This window comes from Zonotrichia albicollis, chromosome 15 (assembly GCF_047830755.1).
Source record: "Zonotrichia albicollis isolate bZonAlb1 chromosome 15, bZonAlb1.hap1, whole genome shotgun sequence".
NCBI classification, from domain to species: Eukaryota; Metazoa; Chordata; class Aves; order Passeriformes; family Passerellidae; genus Zonotrichia; species Zonotrichia albicollis.
This window is the reverse complement of record NC_133833.1, coordinates 1,984,144-2,005,212: the sequence shown is the minus strand read 5'-3', so window position 1 is coordinate 2,005,212 and position 21,069 is coordinate 1,984,144. Positions and strand designations below refer to the sequence as shown.

Sequence of the window (21,069 nt, the reverse complement as noted above, 5' to 3'; positions counted from 1 at the left end):
TCAGAGACAGCAAGCAATCAGTTAATGGGCTCTGGGGCTCTCAGACCAATCTCATCAGTGACCACGAGCTGCAGAGAAATGATGACAGGCCAAGGCAATAGAAACAGGAGCCAAAGGAGGAAAGCAGGTTTGGGGGAAGGGGGAATTGAGAGAGGGAATAAAATAATCAAAAACCCAGGGAGAAGATGTAGAACACACAAGCACAGCACTGAGCTGGAGACCTGACAGGCTCAGCTGCTGCTTCGGGGGGAAAAACAAAACCCCTTTATCTACCTCCACACCCTGCCAATAGAGAGTGGTGTCAAATCAATTTATTGCCTCTCGCCTGACAGTCAGTCAGGCTCCTGCAGTGCTCAGAGCCCTGTCACAGGCAGCAGAGAAGGGAGAGCAGCACATGGAGGAGGCTGCTCAGATTCCTGCTGCTCGTGATCAGCAGGAGATGGATGGGTGGCTCCTGGCCAGAGCAGCTCACAGTCACAAGACTCAGAACCACACTGAGTTGTGTAAGGTTCCCTGCAAGCCTCCCTGGGTTTGCATGGAGAGGCTCTCGAGTGTTGTAATGGATGGGGCTCATGGGTTTGGGGAGGGAAATGCCCTTCCAAGGAGGCAGAGTTGGTGCAAGTGTGTGAAGTGAGGCTCTTCAGGCTGATCATGTTCCTGAGAGTGCTGTTTGCAAGGAGAAAGAGGCTCAAGAAGAGACCAACACTTCATGGGGTACAGAGAAGTGTTTCCACTTCCCCACTGGAGAACAGCATCCACACTGAGCTGCAGAGTGGGACCAAAGTGTCCAAATCCCAGTCCTGTGACTCACAAGGGAATTGCTCACGAACACCAGAGTGCTGGGGATCAGCAAGCCCAAGGCAATTCATGTCTCACCACCATCCCAGTTTGTGTCCCATCACATCCCAGTTTGTGTCTCACCATCCCAGTCTCTCCCCACCCTCCCAGTTTGTGTCCCCACCATCCCAGTTCATGTCTCACCATCCCAGTTTGTCTCCCCCCTCCCAGTCTGTCCCCCCCAGCAGAGGCACACCCACCCACTCACTCTTTGGGGGGGCTCAGGTCGTCAGGCCGTGTCTCGAAGAACTGCAGCACCTCCTCACACTGGGAGATGTAGGGGGGCAGCTGGATCAGAGCCTGGGGAGCAAACACACACACACACACACACACACACTGCTGATAGCAGCATCCACACTGTGCCAGGAGCCCAGTGCAGGGACCTGGGACACCAGTGGCACCCAAGGGGTTCCCAGCACCAGACCCAGAGAGCCCCTCTCCCACCCACCACCCACCCTGCTGCAGTCAGACTGGAGGAGAAAAAGCAGAGACTGCCCCAGAGAGCTCCAGCCTTTGGGGCAGATGTTGTGCCAGAGGCTGGGAGCCTACCCAGCCTCCCAGTTCCATTTCCCATCCCTGGGAAAGGCTGGGCACTTTACACGTGGCAGGCTCTCAGTGCCACCTCAGCACAGCCTAAAAATGCTCCTTTGGGCAATGGCAGCTTGGGAAGGGGCAGGGAGAGAAGGAAGAGGCAAGAGCACAGACACCAGGGCTGGGAGGCTGCTGTGCTTCTGTGGAATGGCAGGAGATGGAAAATTCCCTCTGCTTCTTTCCCTTCAAGGAATCTCAGACCCAGAGAGCCCCTCTGCCACCCACCACCCACCACAGACTGCCCAGGCCCTGCTTAGCCAGCTCCACCTTTGGGGCAGATGTTGTGCCAGAGGCTGGAGTGCCCATGCAGCCTCCCAGTTCCATTTCCCATCCCTGGGAAAGGCTGGGCACTTTACACATGGCAGGCTCTCAGTGCCACCTCAGCACAGCCTAAAAATGCTCCTTTGGGCAATGGGAACTTGGGAAGGGGCAGGGAGAGAAGGAAGAGGCAAGAGCACAGACACCAGGGCTGGAGGCTGCTCTGCTGCAGGAGATGCAAAATTCCCTCTGCTTCTTTCCCTTCAAGGAATCTGTTGTAAAAAAAGCTTCAACAGTGGGACCTGCAGGGTGAGAGTGCCTGGCTGGGAGGGCAGAGGGAAAAGGGAGTATTTCAGATCAGGGAGCAGAGCTTCAGCCTGAGCTGGAGCAGATTTATAACCAGATTTCTGCACAATTCCCCCTCCCCTCTGTTTGCAGTCCCGTGACAGCAGCGTGGGCACAGCAAACCTCCCCTCATTTCTATCCTGCACACAAAACCACAGCAGCAGAGCCCTGGGGTGACCACAGAGATCAGATGTGGCTCCTCACTGCCCCAAGAGCTGGCCCAAAGCCTTTCCAGCCATGAGCAGCAGTGCCTCAGTGCCAGCACAGCAGCCTGTCAGCCCACTAATCATGGGCCAGACTGAACAGCATCATGTGAGACACAGCACAGAGAAAACCACTCCTTCCATGGCTGCTGGGCTCAGGGAAGGGCTATTCAAATATCAGGTTTTGCGTGGATGCCATTCCCATGTGGTACCACTCCCCAGCTCCAGCATCCCATGATCTAAGCGATTTCCCCTTGCCAAAATCTCTGGGTTTTGTGGCCTGGAGAAGGCTCTGTGCCCTCAGAAAGGAGGGGATGATCCCAGAGAACACCCTGGGCTGGAAGGGGGAGACAAAGGGCCCACAGCTCATTTCCAGCACGTTTGGAAGGAAGCCCACCTAGAGCTGGCTCTGCTGAGCCAAGCAGGCCACAGCTGTCCTGCTGGCCACAGAAACAGAGGCACAAACAGCCTGGTGTCTGTCTGTCCCACCTCTGGCCCTGCCTGGTGTCTGTCTGTCCCACCTCTGGCCCTGCCTCCCAAAGCAGGGCACAGCTTTGGTGCTGGAGCCACAGCCAAGTCTCCTTTCCTATCCTTCCTGCAGGCCTGAGGGGAAAGGATCAAAGATACAAGATCCTTGTTGGGTTAAAATCCATTCTGCAGGCAGTGAAAAAAGATTTTCTTGCCTTTCTCAGGGCAGCAGCATTCTCAGTGGGCCACCCAGTCTCTTTGGGGTAGAGCATCATCACTCCTCCATCAACCCCCTCTGACACTTCCCCAAAATCCCTCAGACAGGAGGAAGGCAGATCCCACACCATGGGAAAGACCAAAGAGAATAAACTGGAGGAATGAGAAGACATTTCAGGCCTCTGCTCCCTCTCCTTGCCAATCCATGGCTGTCCCAAGTCTCATTTAGCAACTCATTGCTCCTACCAGTTTGCTCTGATTCTTTCACTGCTTTTCCTGCACTTTACCTTAAATTGCCACGTTTTCCAGTGCAGCAGGAGCTGGAACAGAGCCCTGTGAAAGCAGTGCTTCCCTCCATCTCCTCCTCCCTGGCTTCCACCCCAAATCTCACCCATCCTCTTTGCAGGGCTCTCCCAGAGAACGAAAACACCCAACTTCCCCCAGAGGAGATGATGGCAATAAAGAAAACCTTCCTCTCTCAGCTTCCTCCTGCTAACCCCCAGCTCATTTGCCATCTCTGCAGCCCCAGAGCCAGCTCAGCCCAGCTGCTTTCCGGGTAAGCAGCAGCAGCAAGGCCAGGAGGGAGAGCTGGGCACTGCTGGGTGATGCATTAAAGCACAGCTCCCTAAGTGGGTCACAGAACATCAGCCATTACCTTCCTCTTGTTAAGGAAAATGGCTTCATTATATTTGATGCCACTAATGGCATTGCTCTGCAAGAGGCAGCTGCAGCATTTCATCACTGAGGGACGTTTTCTTGCCCAAAATGGGATTTATGGCTGTGTCTGTCTGTGCAGTGACACAGCTCAGTGGCCAAGCACCATCAGCTCCCCCAGGACAGCTCAGAGCACACCTTGCACCCCACCTTGTGATTCCCATCTGCAGCCCCTCTGCAGAGCTGTCAGGATGCGTTTCCCACTCCATTTCCATCCCTGGGTGTCACAGACATCTTTTCATGAAAATCCTTTCTTTAGGATTTTTCCTCCTGAGAAGCTGGGAGGCCTCAGGAACAAAATGTAAACATTGATTATCTGCTGCTGTGGAATGCAACAGGTGCATCTGGGATTGGGCTCATGTGGTTGTTTCTAATTAATGGCCAATCACAGTCAGCTGGCTCTCTCTCTGTCCGAGCCACAAACCTTTGTTATCATTCTTTGCTATTCTATTCTTAGCCAGCCTTCTGAGATGAAACCTTTGCTTCTATTCTTTTAGTAAAGTTTTAATGTAATACATATCATAAAATAATAAATCAGATTTCTGAAATATGGAGTCAGATCCTCATCTCTTCCTTCAACATAAGACCCCTGTGAACACGGTCACACCTGGGGTTGTTATTCCTCCCTGGCTGAGCCCCAAACCCCAGAGCCTCCCCCCACCCCACACAGGCACTGCCACACCTCCCTCACCTCAGGGATGCCAGGGGGATTTTACCATTCCTCCACTTCTCCCATGGGTTTTACAGTCTTTGCATAAATTTCCAACAACATTCAGACTGGATTTTGGAGGTGCCAGTCCTACCATGGTTGCTGCAAGCACCAAAGCATGTTTTTGACACGATGAGATGTGACACACTGGATTTGTGTGAAAATAGTTCGTCGTGGACTTGAGAATTTTGTTTCCCCTGCCAAAAAAAATCTGCCCTAAAAATCATAATTTCCCTTACACTTCAGCGCAGTTTTATATCCTTCAAGGGTATGGAGCAAATTGTCTCAGCCTTCTCTCTGTTCCAATAAATTTCTGAGGTACAACTCATCTTACCCTGGTTTTGTAACCAGTAACTGGAGCCTGCATCCCAGTCTGGAGCCGCCCCACCATCCTATAGCCTCAAGTGCTGTCTGCCACATTAAACAGGAGGAGCTTTCCCAAAAGATGGGAAAGGAAAGGCTCTGAGGAGCTTCAAACCAAATCCTGCATGGAGCCATTTCACTGCAGACTTGTGGTGATGGACACAGCCAGGTGATGCCCAGCCCTTCCAGAGCTGGCTGTGCTCTGCAGCTGGAGAAGGGACAGGAGGCAGGCAGAGCCCAGCAGGAAGGTGCAAGCTGCACCAAGGGTTGGATATGAGGAAAAAAGTTCTTCACAGAAAGAGTGATAAAGTTCTGGAATGTTCTGCCCAGGGAGGTGGTGGAGCCACCATCCCTGGGTGTGTTTAACAAAGCCTGGATGTGGCACTGGGTGCCAGGGTTTGGTTGTGGTGCTGGGGCTGGGTTGGACACGATCTTGAAGGTTTCTTCCAACGCAGTGATTCTGCGATTCTGCGTGATTCTCTGTGTGATCCTGTGGGATTTTGTGTGACCCTGTGGGATTCTGTGTGATCCCATGTGTGATCCTGTGATCGGGATGCCCTTACCTTGCAGTACTCATCGATGGGGATCAGCCGTTTCACCGCCACGTCGCGGATGTGGCTCCGGCGGAAGAGAATCTTCCCTGAAACACCAGAGCAGACAGGGACACGAGGTCAGCTCTGCACCCTTTGGGATCACTCTGTCAGGACCTTTTTCCTGTTCCCAAAAGCACCATACCCAAGAAAACCCCGTTTCCTCATATGGGTTAAACACCTCACCAGAATCAGGCACAGTTCAAGTGGCAAGGAGAGAGAAGAAGAGAGACAGGAGAGAGAAGAAGAAACAGCCCCTAGCAAACTGCATGCCCTGGTCTCTCACCAGTGATGAGGAGCATCCCCCACACAAATCACACCCCTCTGTTTGCTGCTGTGCAAGTCTGGGCTGGACAGAATCCCTGGCAGAGGCTGCAGGACATCCCTTGTCCCATTGTCCAGGGTGCCCAGCTCCAGTGTGGCAGCAGCCAAGCCCAGAGGGTTTTTCCCTGTGCAGCTCCTGGAAGCCACAGTGTCTGCAGCTCTGAGTCAGACCTATAGAATTTTCCTTCCTGTCTGGGGTTTATTTTTGTTCTCCATTAATGGGATCCTCTTGCCACTCCGTTTCCTCCCCTCTGGTTATGGTACAGGCCTCTTTCCTTTGAAGCCTAATGAGTCCTAAATGCTTCAAGCTGCTCTCTCAGAGAACAGCCTCCCTGGTTTAAGGAGACAAAAGCCATTAGCAGACAGTGAAACAGATCCCTGATCAAAAGGGTTGGTGCTGGCAGCATTTCAGAGCACTTCCCAAAGCTCCAGGAACTGCTCTGCACCACCATCACCTGCAAAACTGAGCTTTGTGGCAATGAAGTTCCCTCAGGTTCCTCCTGGCAGCTCTAATACAACAGGAAAGTCTTTTCTGTGCCTGTTTGGGTTTCCAATCCCACCCCTGAACCCCAGGAGAGCAGCAATCCCTTCATTTATCAAAGGGAAAGCCAGAAGCCAAACTCCCCTCGCTCCACCCTTGCCAACCACATGGGAGCAGGGAAAAAGCCCCTGGGGAGCCACACCATGTCTTTGTCCCTTTGTCCCCTTTCCCCTGGAATTACTGAATCCAGGGGCTGGATGCTACCAAGAGCAGGGCACAGGGAAATGGTCACATGGTTCTGGCAATTTGAAACCCAGGGCTGAGTCATTGATCAGAGTGTGAACTCCAGGGCTGGGTGATTTATCCCAGTTTGCAATGCAGGGCTGGGTCACCCCCTGTGCCTCTCCCTGACTTGGCCAGGGGCTGCATCACGGGTGACTTGAGCAAGCTGCCAATGCATTTTTGAAGCAGAGATGAACTAAAGCCAAGCCAACTTCAGCTTGCAAAGAGCACGAGCAAGAACCTCCTGGAGGAGCCAAATCTCCTGCCAGGCTCAGTGAATGCTTTGGAACAGGGCTGGATCCATTCAGAGGCAGCTCCATCCTTGCCCTGCAGGGGAAGGGAGGGGGTCAGGCAGCTCAGCCCAGCATCGCTCCTCATTTCTCCTCAATTCTGGGCCCTTGGCAGCAGGGCTGGGACAGGGATGGTGGGAAATGCTCTGATCTGCAGTGCATTCCCTCTCAAAGTGTGCCAATGTGATGGTGCTCACAGGGGCTCTTGGATGAGGGAAGAGACAAGGATCTGACTCCATGTTTCAGCAGGCTGATTTATTATTTTATGATATATATTACATTAAAAGTATACTAAAAGAATAGAAGAAAAGGTTTCATCAGAAGGCTGGCTAAGAATAGAATAGAAAGGAATGAATGATAACAAAGGTTTGTGGCTCGGGCTCCGTGTCCGAGCCAGCTGACTGTGATTGGCCATTAATTACAAACAACCACATGAGACCAATCACAGATGCACCTGTTGCATCCCACAGCAGCAGATAATCAATGTTTACATTTTGTTCCTGAGGCCTCGCAGCTTCTCAGGAGGAAAAATCCTAAGGAAAGGATTTTTCATAAAAGATGTCTGTGACATGTCCAGAAGAGCCAAATCTGGCAGCCTTTGTGACAAAATCCCCCTCTATTCAATCTTCTCCTATTTTGAGAGTGGATAGCCTGGAACAGGGGATTTCTCTGGTGAGACTGGGACCAGCACCCAGGCTGGAGCTCCACTCCTTGCCCTGAGCAATAATTTTCCATCTGACAAGAGAATGATCAAGTTTTGCCTTTGCATCAGCAATCCCAGCGTGTTTGCTGCTGAGGATCCTGCCTGAATGATGATTGCTAAAAAGATGAATGGATCACACCAGTTCTGCTGGCAGAGGTAAGGAAGGGCTGTTCTGGTTCTGGGCCTGCCAAAGTGAAATCACTGCTGGGTGGGTAGGTTACAAATGGCTGAAATAATAAGCTCTGGGTGTGGGAATATTGAAATGTTTAACAAACATATGCTAGTGAGTAATAATAAAAAGAATACAGTTTGGGGGAATAAATTCATCACAAGTGATCTTAAATTAGCCCAGGCATGGAGCATGTGAAGCAGCAGGAAACCCAGCTCCTCTCTCCATTTGCTCTAGAGCTGGTATTTTTCAACAAGGAAGTTTATTTTCTAACAAAAAGCTGACTTTAATCAAAAAGCTAAATTAACATAATTGCAGCTCCTTCAGTGCTGCCAAATCCAGCAATAGAAACCCTTGAGCTGACAGGCAGGAGAGAGCAGGAAACCCCTTCCCTCCTGCAAGGGAGAGGTGGGCAACCTGCAGCATTTCCCTGGGCAGGTTTGCCTTGGCCCACACCTAAATCTGAGAATTTATACAGGAATTTCAGCAGAAATTCCAGTGGGGATTGCTGTCCAGTGGGGCTTTTCCCATGGCCCAAGACAACAAAGCACAAGCGTTGCAGACATCTCTTCATGAAAAATCCTTTCCTTAGGATTTTTCCTCCTGAGAAGCTGCGAGGCCTCAGGAACAAAATGTAAACATTGATTATCTGCTGCTGTGGAATGCAACAGGTGCATCTGTGATTGGTCTCATGTGGTTGTTTCTAATTAATGCCCAATCACAGCTCAGCTGGCTTGGACAGAGACTCTGAGACAGAGCCTTTGTTATCATTCTTTGCTATTCTATTCTTAGCTTAGCTAGCCTTCTGATGAAACCTTTTCTTCTATTCTTTTAGTGCAGTTTTAATGTAATATATATCATAAAATAATAAATCAAGCCTGCTGAAACCTGGAGTCAGATCCTTGTCTCTTCCCTCATCCAAAAACCCCTGTGAGCACGGTCACACACAAGGGGAGCACAGGAGACTGAGGGGTGCAGAGAGCTCCTGAACAATGCTGCAGCCACAGGGGATGGCTCCCCCCTCCTCACTCCCAGAATTCTCTCCCTGGAGCTTTTTTTGTTGCTTCCAGAGCCTGTAAGAACCCTCAGGCAGGTCCTGGCAGTGCCCAAGGCCAGGCTGGCCAGGGCTGGGAGCTCCTGGGACAGGGGATGTGCCCTGCCCATGGCAGGGTGGGTGAGGTGACCTTTAAGGTCCCTTCCAACCCAAACCATCCCATGGCTCCACATTCCAAACCCATTTTCCCCTCCCAGCACTGCTCCTGCCCCAGGATGAGCAACACCAAGGACAAGAGAGGTGAAGGGGCAGCTCTGCTGGGGATGGGTTTCCATCAGCTGCAAAGGCTAGAGCTGCTGCACGCTCCATTTGCTCAGCTTCCCTCTCTTGTCACGATGCCAGGAGTCAGAAATAATTAGATTTTCTTATTTACATAGATAATGTCATGCATGAGCAATGAGCAGCGAGGCTCCATCCCTGCTGGCAGCAGGAATTCCCTCCAGCAGGAAGTGTGCTAAAATCCACTGTAAAAACACCCTGAAAATGCACTGTCCTTCACAGAAACAAACAAAGCTGAGAGAGCACGGAACATTTATCACCCAGGAATGTGTCAAACAAGTTGATTTTGGAAAAAGGCAGCTGAGATAAGGCTCCAACACACAATGGCTGTGCAAGCACCCACGCTCCAGAATGCGCTGCCTGCTTTTTCTGGACTTTAAAAACCTATTAATCCCTACAAAGGCAAAAAAAAGCTCCATTGAAGGGATTCTGTCTGGCCATGAAAATTCCTCTGGTGCCAGCAAGGATCTGATCCCCAGGAGTGGAAGAACCAAACTCCTCTGTGGGTAATCAAGGCTGATTTGCTTTATCTGATTGATCCAGAGCAAAAATTGATGGAGCAGCCCCAAAATAGGGGGGGGCTGGAAAAAAATGCAGCCAGGTCCCCATTGCCTCAGGTTTCACTGGGACAGAGCAGTGACCGCCTCGACAGCGACAAGTTTTCTCCCATTTCCATCACAGAGGTTTTGTGGGGAGATAAAGCACCCTCACAGTTACGCTGGGAGTTATGCTGGCCCCAAAGCTCAGAGCTCAAACCCTGGCCCCAAAGCTCAGAGCTCAAACCCTGACCCCAAAGCTCAAACCCTGGCCCCAAAGCTCAGAGCTCAAACCCTGGCCCCAAAGCTCAAACCCTGGCCCCAAAGCTCAAACCCTGGCCCCAAAGCTCAGAGCTCAAACCCTGGCCCCAAAGCTCAAGCAGGCTGATGGGCTGGGGAGGGAGCAGAAAGCAGGGCTAATTCTGCTTTTAAAAACAACCTCCCCAACCCCTCTTTGTCCTGCTCCCTTCACTCAGAACCTCACTGCTAAATCTTCCTGAAAAGCAATTTTACAGCCAGAGTGAGCTCAGCCTCAGGCAAGCCCTCCTTGCAGGGGCTCACGTTTCCAGGCAGGCAGGCAGGAGAGCTGGCCAGGAGCTGCTCCAGCCCCTGGGGCTGCAGGGAGCCTGGAAAGCTCCACGTTCCTCAGCAAAGCTGTTTCCTGAAGGATCTGGCACAGCCCTCCCAGCTGAGCTCATTTGTTTGCTCTGCTCCTCCTCTCCTTTCTTTCTTTCTTTCTTTCCTGGGGTCTCCATTGCCCTGTGCCAGGGTGGGAGCCTGGGGTGATGTCCCAGCAGGGCTCTGTCCCTGTGTCCCTCTGTCCGTCTGCAGCTGCCCAGAGCCCTGCCAGGGCACAGCTGGTGCCAGCCAGGGGCTGGGTGCTGCCACAGCTGCTGCAGCACCACAGAAAAGCTCTGCCAGGGGCTCGTGGCCAGCTAAGAGAGCTCAAAAAGCACTTCAGATTCCCCTCCAGAGCTTTTCAGGCACACAGCAGGAGCACTGCCAGGAAAATCCAAACACCACCAGGCTCTGCTCTGTGGGATGAAGGTGGTGCCAACGCCCAGACAGGGACAAGCCCTGGGCCCAAAACTCAGAGCTCAAGTCTGACCCCAAAGCTCAGAGCTCGAGCCCTGGGCCCAAAGCTCAGAGCTGAAACCTGGCCCCAAAGCCCAGAGCTCATGCCCTGGGCCCAAAGCTCAGAGCTCAAGTCTGACCCCAAAGCTCAGAGCTCAAACCCTGGCCCCAAAGCTCAGAGCTCAAACCCTGGCCCCAAAGCTCAGAGCTCACGCCCTGGGCCCAAAACTCAAGCCTGGCCCCAAAGCTCAAAGCTCAAACCTGACCTCAAAGCTCAAGCCTGATCCCAAAGCTAAGAGCTCAAGCCTGACCCCTAAACTCAAGCCTGGCCCCAAAGCTCAGAGCTCAAACCCTGACCCCAAAGCTCAAGTCCTGACCCCAAAGCTCATGCCCTGGCCCCAGAGCTCATGCCCTGGCCCCAAAGCTCAAGTGCAGCTGCTCTGCTTTGCAGGACCCAGCTCTGTGGCTCCACAAGAGCTCAGAGGGCTGAAGGAGTTTTGCACTTACAAAATCCCCTCCTGACAGCATCACGGACCTGCTCAGAGAGGCCAGAGCCTCCAGAAATTTCCCATAAAAAGTCAAATCCTCAAAGCAGGCGCTCACAAAATGAGGCAATGCAAAGGCAGCAGAGTTCCTGTGGGCTGGGGTTGGGATGTGGGGCAATCCTGGAGCTCCTTCCCATTCCAGGAACCCAGCCTGACACACAAACCCCAGGGCACCTCCTCAGGTCATGGTGCTGACCCCAGCTTGGGACACTTTGGGGTTTGTGAGGGAGCCAGAGCTGCAGGAGGAAGGTTTAGCAGGGAAGTCCTGAGAAGGGAGCAGGACAAAGAGGAGTTGGGGGTGTTGTTTTCAAAAGCAGAATTTTGGAGAGCTGCAGTGGCCACAGGGCTGGTGCTGCTCTGCAAGGGCTTCCCAGCAAGCAGAGGGCTTGCAGGAAACCACAGCAGCCAAAGCTCCCCTGCTAATGAAACTCAGATGCTCCAAACGGGACTGGGAACAAACTCCAGCATTCCCAGAAGCTGAACAGAACCTAAACCCCAGCAAGTCCAGGGAGATGGAACCACCTTTGTGCAGAAAATCAGTCCAAGCTCACCTGGATGGCACCCTGGCCTGAGAGAGACAAAGCTGGGGGTCAGCTGGGACAAAACTGCTTGTCATCTGTAGCCATGATATTTTCTGAAAAATCCTTTCCTTAGGATTTTTTCTCCTGAGAAGCGGAGAAGCCTCAGAGGAAAAGAAAACCAATAATTATCTGCTGCTGTGGAATGCAACAGGTGAATCTGTGATTGGGCTCATGTGGTTGTTTCTAATTAATGGCCAATCACAGTCCAGCTGTCTTGGACACTCTGCTCAGTCACAAGATTTTATTATCATTCCTTCCTTTCTATTCCTTGCTAGCCTTCTGATGAAATCCCTTCTTCTATTCTTTTAGTATAGTTTTAATATAATATATATTAAAACATATATATAATAAGTAATAATAATGATATATAATATATACTGTATATTATACACATTATAGATTAAAGATTATATAATATATAATATATTAAATATTATATATAATATAATATATATAGTTTTAATATAATATAGAAAATAAAATGTATACTAGATAATATATAATAAGTATATATTATATATAATACATATATATAAAAATATATACTATATATATAATATATATAATAAAATCAGCCTTCTGAAACATGGAGTCCAGATTCTCATCCTGGGACCCCTGTGAACACCACCACAGTCACCCCAAACTGGGAAAAGATTCCAGAAAGGAATCAGGCTCCAGGACAGCCAGTTAATTTTAAAAGAGCCTTCCTCCCTCCCAGGTGAAATCCTCTTCAGAAGCAGAACTTCCCACCCTGTCCTGGGCAGTTGTGGCTCTCTGAGCTGTCCAGGGGCAGCCACCAGGAGCCTGCAGGCACCACAATCCCCAGCTCCAACAACACCTTCCCCCAAGCACAGGGCTCTGCAGCTGGCCCAGCCTTTCTTTTCCAGCAATTTCCACCCCCTTTTTTCCCACAGTGGAAATCCCAGTGACACGTTTCCGAGCAAAGGGAAACTATTCCAACACCAGGGAGAAACAAATACTGGTGAGTGTGAGCAGCAGAGCTTGACCAGGCTTCCCTCCCAAAAATAGCAGAGTTCTGGTGGGAATTTTCTGCAGAGCACAAACCCAATTTTTCCAAGTGATGGCCTTGGCCAATTTGGCCTCCATCTCTCCCTGCTGGCAGGAGCATTTGTACAGCAAGAACTTTTCTGCTGTAACCCCAGGTGAGCTTTTCTGCTGTAACCCCAGGTGAGCTTTTCTGCCGAGCTCTGCTTTTGCTGATGTTACAATGCCAGGACAAGCCAGAATCACAAACCCAGACCAGATCCTCTTGCTCAGAAAGGGATGGAAATTAATTTTTTTTTTCCACAGCACTCAGAGCAAAGCAAAGCCCACAAAGGCCTTTATGTTTCTAGAAGAGCCAGGAGGCAGAGCACAGCACAAAGGGCTGCACTAAACAGACCCGACAGCCACTGGAAGTGATTATGGTGCTGTGACATTCCTAAATATCCTCATTAGCTGCTGGGGGTGGGGGTAAAGACAACTCTGTGCTCACAGAGACTCCCCACAGGCTGCTTATTTTCCCAAGGTACATTAGGGCTCTTTTTTCCCCCACAGCAGCAATCCCCACACCACAAAGTGCCCCAGATTATCACATCTGCTCTCTGGGCATAAAACCACTGGTGCTGGACATGGCACAGAGCTCCTGGCTTTGAGCAGGGCAGGAAGCCAAGGCTGAATTCCACTGTCTTTCCTCCTCTCTGGTGTCCCCTGGAGCTGCACAGGACAGGGAAAGCAGAGTGGGAGCAGTTTTGGGGCTTCCACTCAACAATTCTGGAGGTTGAGAGAAATCTTTGGGGCTTCCACCCGACAATTGTGGAGGTTCAGTGTGACAGTGCTCACAGGGGTCTGAGGATGAGGGAGGAGACGAGGACCTGACTCCATGTTTCAGAAGGTTTGATTTATTATTTTATGATATATATTGTATTAAAACTATACTAAAAGAATAGAAGAAAAGGTTTCATCAGAAGGCTGGCTAAGAATAGAAAAAGAAAGAATGATAACAAAGGCTTGTGGACAGAGAGTCTGAGACAGCTGGACTGTGATTGGCCATTAATTAGAAACAACCACATGAGACCAATCCCAGATGCACCTGTTGCATTCCACAGCAGCAGATAATCAATGTTTACATTTTGTTCCTGAGGCCTCTCAGCTTCTCAGGAGGAAAAATCCTAAGGAAAGGATTTTTCATAAAAGATGTGTGTGACAGTTCAGAGAAATCCTTGGGCTTCCACTCAACAATTCTGGAGGTTCAGAGAAGTCCTGGGGGGTTTAACATCCACTGGGCACAATGGTGACAAATCCGAGGTTTTAAAGGACACACTGCAGGCCAGGAACTCAATGCTGCTCAGATGGTGTAAGGGATAGGAGCTAAAATCTGTGTATTCCCACACATGTGTGTGCTCTCAGTCCCACAGAGCTCCTGCCATACCAAAACCACTCTGGATCCTGCTGGAGCCCCTGTCCTACCTGGCAGAAAGGGGATGATCCTCTGCTTGGGGTCCTTCTGGCCTCCTTCCATGGGGAACTTGTCCAGCATCTGCATCTAGGAAAGGAAATGCAAGAGAGGTGAGGAAGATGAGGGATTCACTGGCAGGACACAAAGGCACTGCCCAGGAGAGAGGCAGAACACAGCAGAGACCCCAACACTCCCTCCTTGGGAGGAGGAGGGAGATGCAAACTCTCCTTTGGTTTCCCCAGGGCATGGGTGTGAAGTGTCTGCCAGGATTTCTGCAGCTCCCTGGTGTCCCGGTGCTGAAATGGGTCTGGCTGGAGCTCTCTGCCTAAAGAATTCACATTTATGGAGGCACTGCAGACAGCCTGCCCAGGAAGTGTCCTGAGCACCTGGGAAGTCCAACCTGCAGCCTTGCACAGGCAGCAGTCACACTTTTTTCCCTTGGATCTCTGGGATAAATTTATTTATCCCAAACCCTGGGATAAATTATTGAGGTTTGGTGCAGAGGGGACAAATGGAAGGAGGTATTTTTCCTCTGCATTTTGAGAAGAAATTAAAAACACTCCCAAAACTCCCAAAGACAGCAGGAAAAGCAGAAAGAGCCCTCAGAGTGAGCTCAGAACCTGGGTGGCACTCTGAGGGGTTTGTGAGGGAAAAAATGTCCCCAGACCTGGCACCAGGCAGGGACTGTGGTGACATTCATTCCAGCAGCCCCAGGTAGGAAAAGCCAAGAACTCTTCCCTCAATCCATGGAAATCCAGGCTGGCAGCACATCCCTGTCCCTCTGTGCAGCACTCCTGTTCTGCTGTGGTGCAGGGCAGAGCTCAGGAGAGCTTGTGGCTGGAGAGGGGTGAGGAAAACAAGGCACAAACACTGCACAGCTGGCTGTGGTTAAACCCTGGAGGCACTGGAGAAACCCTGGAGGCACTGGGAGCAACTCTGGAAGAACTGGGAGCAACCCTGGAGGCACTGAGAGCATTCCTGGAGGCATTAGGAGCATTTCTGGAGGCACTGGGAGCCCTCCTGCCCCTGCTGCAGCCCCAGCTGAGCATCCCTGGCTGCAGATCTCCCTGTGCTCAAGGCAGAGCTGCAGGCTGTGCTGTGCCAGCAGCACGTGCCTGGGCTGTGCCTCTGGCCAGAGCCCTCCCCAGCCATGTGATCCCTCCAAAGCCATCCAGAACTGCAGCCCAGCCCATCTCCAGCTCCCTTTGTGCCCTGCTCAGTGTGGGGAACCCTTCTCCTTGCTCCAGCCCAGCCCAGAAGCATCAGTACCACCCCCAGACCTGCACCATGCAGCCTGCAAGGAACAAATTGCTCTTTTTTTCCTTGCTGGAAGGAGGAAAAGGGGCTGCAGAGTGTCTGGAGCAGGCTCTGGCATGGACAGGAAGAGGAGAAGGTGGGGAAGGAGAGGGCAGGGGGGGATCCCATGGATCCCAGCCAGCCTGGCTGCCACATCACCCAGCCCTGGAGGAGGCACAGCCAACACCAGCCCAGCTCTCCTGGCCATGAGCCTGTGGGAAGAACTGCTGAAAACCTCACTCCAAGCAAAACAAAGCCAGAGCTGGCTGTGAGCACGGGAGGCAGCTTGGGATGGCACATCCAGGAGCACAGAGCCACAGAAACCCAGCCTGGGCTGAGGGATCCTCCTGAGCCGCACACACACAGAAAACACAGAACAGAGCAGAGACAGAGGGAAAGAGCAGAGGAAAAGAGCAGAGACAGAGGCAGGGGATGCCAGCAGAGACAAGGGAGAGCTGGCAGGGCTCCAGCCTCTGGGGTTCCCTTTCTGTCCTCCCTGTCCTGCAGGATGGGGATGCAGCACAGCTGGCACACTGCTCCTGCCAAGGAAAGCCAGGGAAAGCAGCTCCTGCTCTGCAAAAGGGATGGGAAAAGGGTAAAAATGCAGCAACCCCACAAACCCTGGGAGAGGGACACCAGGATAGGCAGCAGAGGGTGCTCTGCAGCTTCCAGTGCCAGATTTTCCAGGTAGGGAGGCAAGGGGGTGGCATGGGGGTACTCCCACAAATTCTCTTTGCAGCAAAGGTTCCTTTCCAAGCTCCAGATAGGGCTGCTCCCATCCCATCCCATCCCATCCCATCCCATCCCATCCATATACAATATATAATAAATATATAATATATAATATATATACCATCCAATATACAATATATATACTATATACTATATACTATATACTATATACTATATACTATATACTATATAATATATAATATATAAATCCCATCCCAGTCAGGCCCCCAGGGACAGGGGCAGCCAGGGCAGCAGAGATGCAGCCAGACACCAAACACAGCAGAGCACAGAGAGGCCAAGTCCTGCTCTCAGCAATGCACCCAGCCAGCCCAGGGAGAAAAAAAAACCAGCAACAATTAATCTATTGTTTCTCCCCTTCCAAGATTATATTTAAGTATTTCTGACAGAGAAGGAGAAAGAAAAAGGCTGGAGTGGATGCAGTTTGAGGAATTCTGGTGTCTGCTATGACAGGGAAGCTGCTGTATCCCATTTTTTATTGATTCTTTATGGCTGGGAGAGGGATCCCAGGCCCTGGAGCCAGGGCTGGGGCACACAAACCCCAGTGGGGGATCCAGCCCAGGCTCCCACACCAGCACAGGGCACATTCATCCACATTTATCTGCACCAGCAACTAATCTTATCAGTTTGCTGTTTTCCTTAGCCAGGAATGTCTGGGCAGTGAGTCTGGAGCGAGGCAGACTCCGAGAACTCCCTGTCCCCATCCCGAGCTGTCCATTAACAGGGAAATACAGGAAAAACAAACCAGGATAACCCCCAGGAATGGGCAGCCTGGAAAAGCAGCTTTGTACCAGCAGGCTGGCAGAGAGCTGCTTCATCAGCAGGAAAGGCCTGAGATAAAACCCTAATTAGAGCAATTAGGAGTGCTGCAGGGGATGCTGGGGACAGGGGAGCGTCCCTGCCCAGCAGGATCCTGGCAAGCAGAGGGTTTTGCCCCAAAAAGGAGCTCTAGGGCAGTGCCAGGGGGGTTCACAGCATGCACACAGGGGGACCCCAGAGACCTGAACCCTGCACAGCCCCTGCAGCAGGACATGGCATTCCCAGCTGTGGGAACTCAGGACATCCCTCTGGCTGTGCTGGAGTGCCAGGACCCTGCCAGGGGCCCAGACACCCTGGCACAGAGCCCAGGACCCCTGTGCCTTTGATTTAGCCCTTGGAAAAAACAATTCCATCAATTCCAACCTTATATGAAGGATTACAAGCCACAAAAGTTTAAGCAGAATGAGAGTGAATTTATCACAGGGTGAAAAATAGAATTTTTGGGGTTTTTAGAATGGAGATTTAGGGGGAAAGATGGAGGCATCTGTCCAGCCTTTCTCCTTCTTCTTGGCCTCCATCTCCTGCTGTGATGGTGGCACTTTTGGATTGGTTTAGAGTAGAAGCTCACTGTCTAACATAGGTGATAGGTATTAGAAAGTAATTGTAAATATTGTACACATAGTTTTTAGTATAAAAAGATAACACTGCCCTGGGAGGTGGCACCAGGGACCCTGTGTGGTCACACCCCACCCTGGGATTTGGGGATTTGCTCTCTTGGCTGGCAGAGGCTCAGCCTCAAACCACATTACTGCTGCTCTGTGCTCCAGCAGGACAGAGCTGCCCCAAGCCCTGGTACCCAGGGAGAGCAGCCAGCAGGGAAAAGGGCAAAAAAGGAGTTCAGCAAAAGGAGTTCAACAAAAGGAGTTCAGCAAAAGGCTCCCCGGTCTGGGGAAAGAATCACAAGAGGCCCTTTGTGAGAAGGACAAACTGCTGTGGAGCAGGAGGAGCTGGGCCAAGGCTGCTCCCATCCCATGCCATCCCATGCCATGCCATGCCATGCCATCCCATGCCATCCCATGCCATGGATCCCATCCCATCCCCAGCTCCCACAGCCCATCCCTGCAGGGTGAGCTCAGAGGGGCCAGCCCTGCACTGCCCCCCTGACCCCAGCTGGCCACCAGCACCAACTGGGGCCACCAGTGTCCCACTGGGGAGCTGGGAAAGGGACACAGCATGGGGGACACAGCTCCAGGCTGAGAACCAGGGACCTCTCAGAGTGTTCCTGCAGATCAAAGCGCTGGGATCAGCTGGTTTGGGAAAGCTCTGCCAAGCAACAGTCTGGGAAAGGGAAATCTGGCAGCAGCTCACAGGCTGTTTAGTGTCTCTGAGATCCTACAAGAGGCACCTTCCCTGCATCCTCAAGGGCTGTCTGAACAAACAGAGGGTGAAAAAAAACCCCACAGCAGCTCAGAAGACAGAGAGATTAACAGGCAGCAAGCTCAGATCCCAAATGTGTGGAATGAGAGACGGGAAATGGGCAGGAACTGATGCCCAGGAAGTTCCACCTGAACACAGGGAAGAGTTTGTGCCCTGGTCAGTGCCCAGCCATGGTCAGGGCTCCAGTGAGACCAGCCCTGGACACTGACCAGGGGAGAAACTCTTCCCTGTGTTCAGGTGGAACTTCCTGGGCAGACCCTCAGGGTCTGCAGTGCCCCTTTTTCCATCCCTGCATTGCCCTGGAGCTGCTCTTGGTGACATCACTGTGAAATCTTCCCTCGTGTGGGGACAAAAATCCCTCAATATTGGCTTTTCTGCTGCCTTGGAGCACGGGACAGCAGGGAAAATGGATGGTTTGGGTGCTTAGCAAGAAGTGTGATGCAAGAAGAGGGTCATGAGGCTGCTGTTCCTGCCCTGAGCTCATGCTCAGCTCAGACCCTACCTTGTCCTGTCTGGATCCCTTCAGCTTCATCAACTCCCCCTGCCAGGACAGGACCAGCCCAGCTCTCCTTTCTGTCTCCCACTCCCCATCCAAGTGCACAGATGCACTCCTTGGGTGTGTGGGTGGTGCTCAGAGCAGTCTGTGCTGCACCAGGAGCATTTAACAATAGAACATTTAACAATAGAAACAGGTCCTGGCCATTTCACTGAAAATCCCCCACTCTGGGACACAGCACTCCTTCACACTGATTTACTGCTCTCCATCCTCAGCCTCTCCACAGGCAGCATCAATCAGATCAAACTGGCTCATTTTGGAGCCAGGGCTGCTGCCACATGATATAAATTGCAGGTCCTTCCCCCAGCAGAGTGGCTGTGTTAGATTGATTAAAAGCACGTGGAGATGCTGGGTCTCCCTCAGGCCAGAGCCACAGAACCTCAGCAAGCCCCAGGGCACAGCAGGAACCTCCCCAGGCCCAGGAGAGGGGCCCTGGCAGGAGGGAGGAGATGAATTTCCAGAGCTTTTCCTATAATAAATATCTGGAGAGTGCAAGGGCATCATCTCACCCTGGCTCAGGGAGAGAGGAACAGGAAAACCTTCGACCATTGCATCATCCAAGGGCTGCCCCCAAAAATCCACACTGCATTGTCAGCACAAGCCCCCAAGGATGGAACTTTTATCCCGTCCATCTTTTTGGCTCGTTCCTCTCAGGATCAGAGCCTGCCTGGATGTGCTTCCCCAGGGCTGGGAGGGCTGTCCTGCAGCTGCTCTGCCAAGGTTCCAGGGGGAAGGAGCCATGGGGAGCCAGGAGGGGTGAATGGGCACAGAACAGGCTCAGAGCCAGCCCTGCTTTGCCCTGGGTGCAGCTGGAACAAGGCAGCATCCAAGGGAACAGGAGGAGAGGGACTCACAGCAAAGTGGGAGAGGGAGATGGGCTTGGAACAACCCAGGAGCCATGGAGAGCTGCTCCCAACCTGGAATAAGTCAGGAACCATGGAATGTTGTTCCTAGTCTGGAATAAGCCATGGAGAGCTGCTCCCAACCTGGAATAAACCATGGAGTGCTGTTCCCAACCTGGAATGAGCCACGGAATCCTGCTCCCTGCCTGGAATAAACCAAAAGCCATGGACTCCTATTCCCAACCTGGAATAAGTCAGGAACCACTGAGAGCTATTCTCAACCTGGAATAAATCAGGGGTCATGGAGATCTGTCCCCTGCCTGGGATAAACCATGGAGTCTTGTTCCCAGCTAGGAACAAACCAAGAGCCAAAGAGAGCTGCTCCCTCCCTGGAATGGGCCATGGACTCCTATTCCCAACCTGGAATAAGCCATGGAGAGCTGTTCCCAGTCTGGAATAAACCAAGAGCCATAGAGTGCTATGCCTATCCTGGAATAAATCAGGGGTCATGGAGTCCTGTTCCCAGTCTGGAATAAGCCACGGAGAGCTGCTCCCAGCCTGGGATAAGTGACTGAGTCCCATTCCCAATCTGGAATAAGCCATGGAGAGCTGTTCCCAGTCTGGAATAAGCCATGGAGAGTTGTTCCCAGTCTGGAATAAGGCATGGAGCTCCCAGCCCTGCCCCAGCCAGGCTGTAGCTCAGGGATGTGCAGCTGATCCCTCCTGCCCAGCCCTGTAGCGTGTCCTGGCTCTGTCCTGGCTCCGGGAATGCTCCCCCAGCCCCATGCAGGGAGCTGAGCCCAGGGCAGCCCCAGCTCTGCCAGGCCCAGGAGGTGCCAGCCCAGGCCAGGCCGAGCCCCTGAGCTGCCCTGGCTCTGGGAATGTGCTGTCTGCTCTGCCAAGGGCTGGAACGCTATAAATGGGAGACATTTGGAGAGAGGAAACACAAAGGAGCCAACTTTTAACTAGGCTGAAGTGCACTGGGCTGTGCATGTTCTTTGTGGAGGAGAGTGCTGAAGGTCTTTGATGCACTGCTGGAAAAACACTGGCTCTTCCTTCTGCAAACAGAAAAAGCCCTTATTTAATGGAAACTCTTTTCTCCTGAGCTCCAGGATGGGAATTCACTATTCCTACACTTGTGCAAGGGCTGTTGGAGCCCGTGGCTCTGAATGCAGCCTGGCCACAGCAGTTGCTGGGGCTCTGTTGGAGGAAGCTGTGGGTTCTCCCCTGCCCTCAGTCACGCAGGGCCTGTCCTGCTCCAGCTGCCTGAGAGAGAGACAGAGATCCTGCTGATTTATTTCTGTGGGAGGCTGAAACCACCGAGCTCACTGCACACGCAACTGCCCAGAATTGTGCTGA

General features: G+C 52.0%; 1 protein-coding gene across 4 annotated transcripts in view; it reads right to left on the bottom strand.

The window, feature by feature from the left end:
• The window catches only part of SH3PXD2B (SH3 and PX domains 2B), a 61,430-nt gene that overhangs the window by 24,068 nt on the left and 16,293 nt on the right, over nucleotides 1-21,069 (bottom strand). For all 4 annotated transcript variants that reach the window (XM_074552455.1, XM_074552456.1, XM_074552453.1 and 1 more), the window contains exons 3-5: nucleotides 14,082-14,157; nucleotides 5,268-5,344; nucleotides 1,046-1,137 (exon numbers count right to left, since the gene is read on the bottom strand). In XM_074552455.1, the coding sequence (XP_074408556.1) occupies nucleotides 1,046-1,137; nucleotides 5,268-5,344; nucleotides 14,082-14,157 (245 nt within the window). The remainder of the gene's footprint in view (nucleotides 1-1,045; nucleotides 1,138-5,267; nucleotides 5,345-14,081; nucleotides 14,158-21,069) is intronic.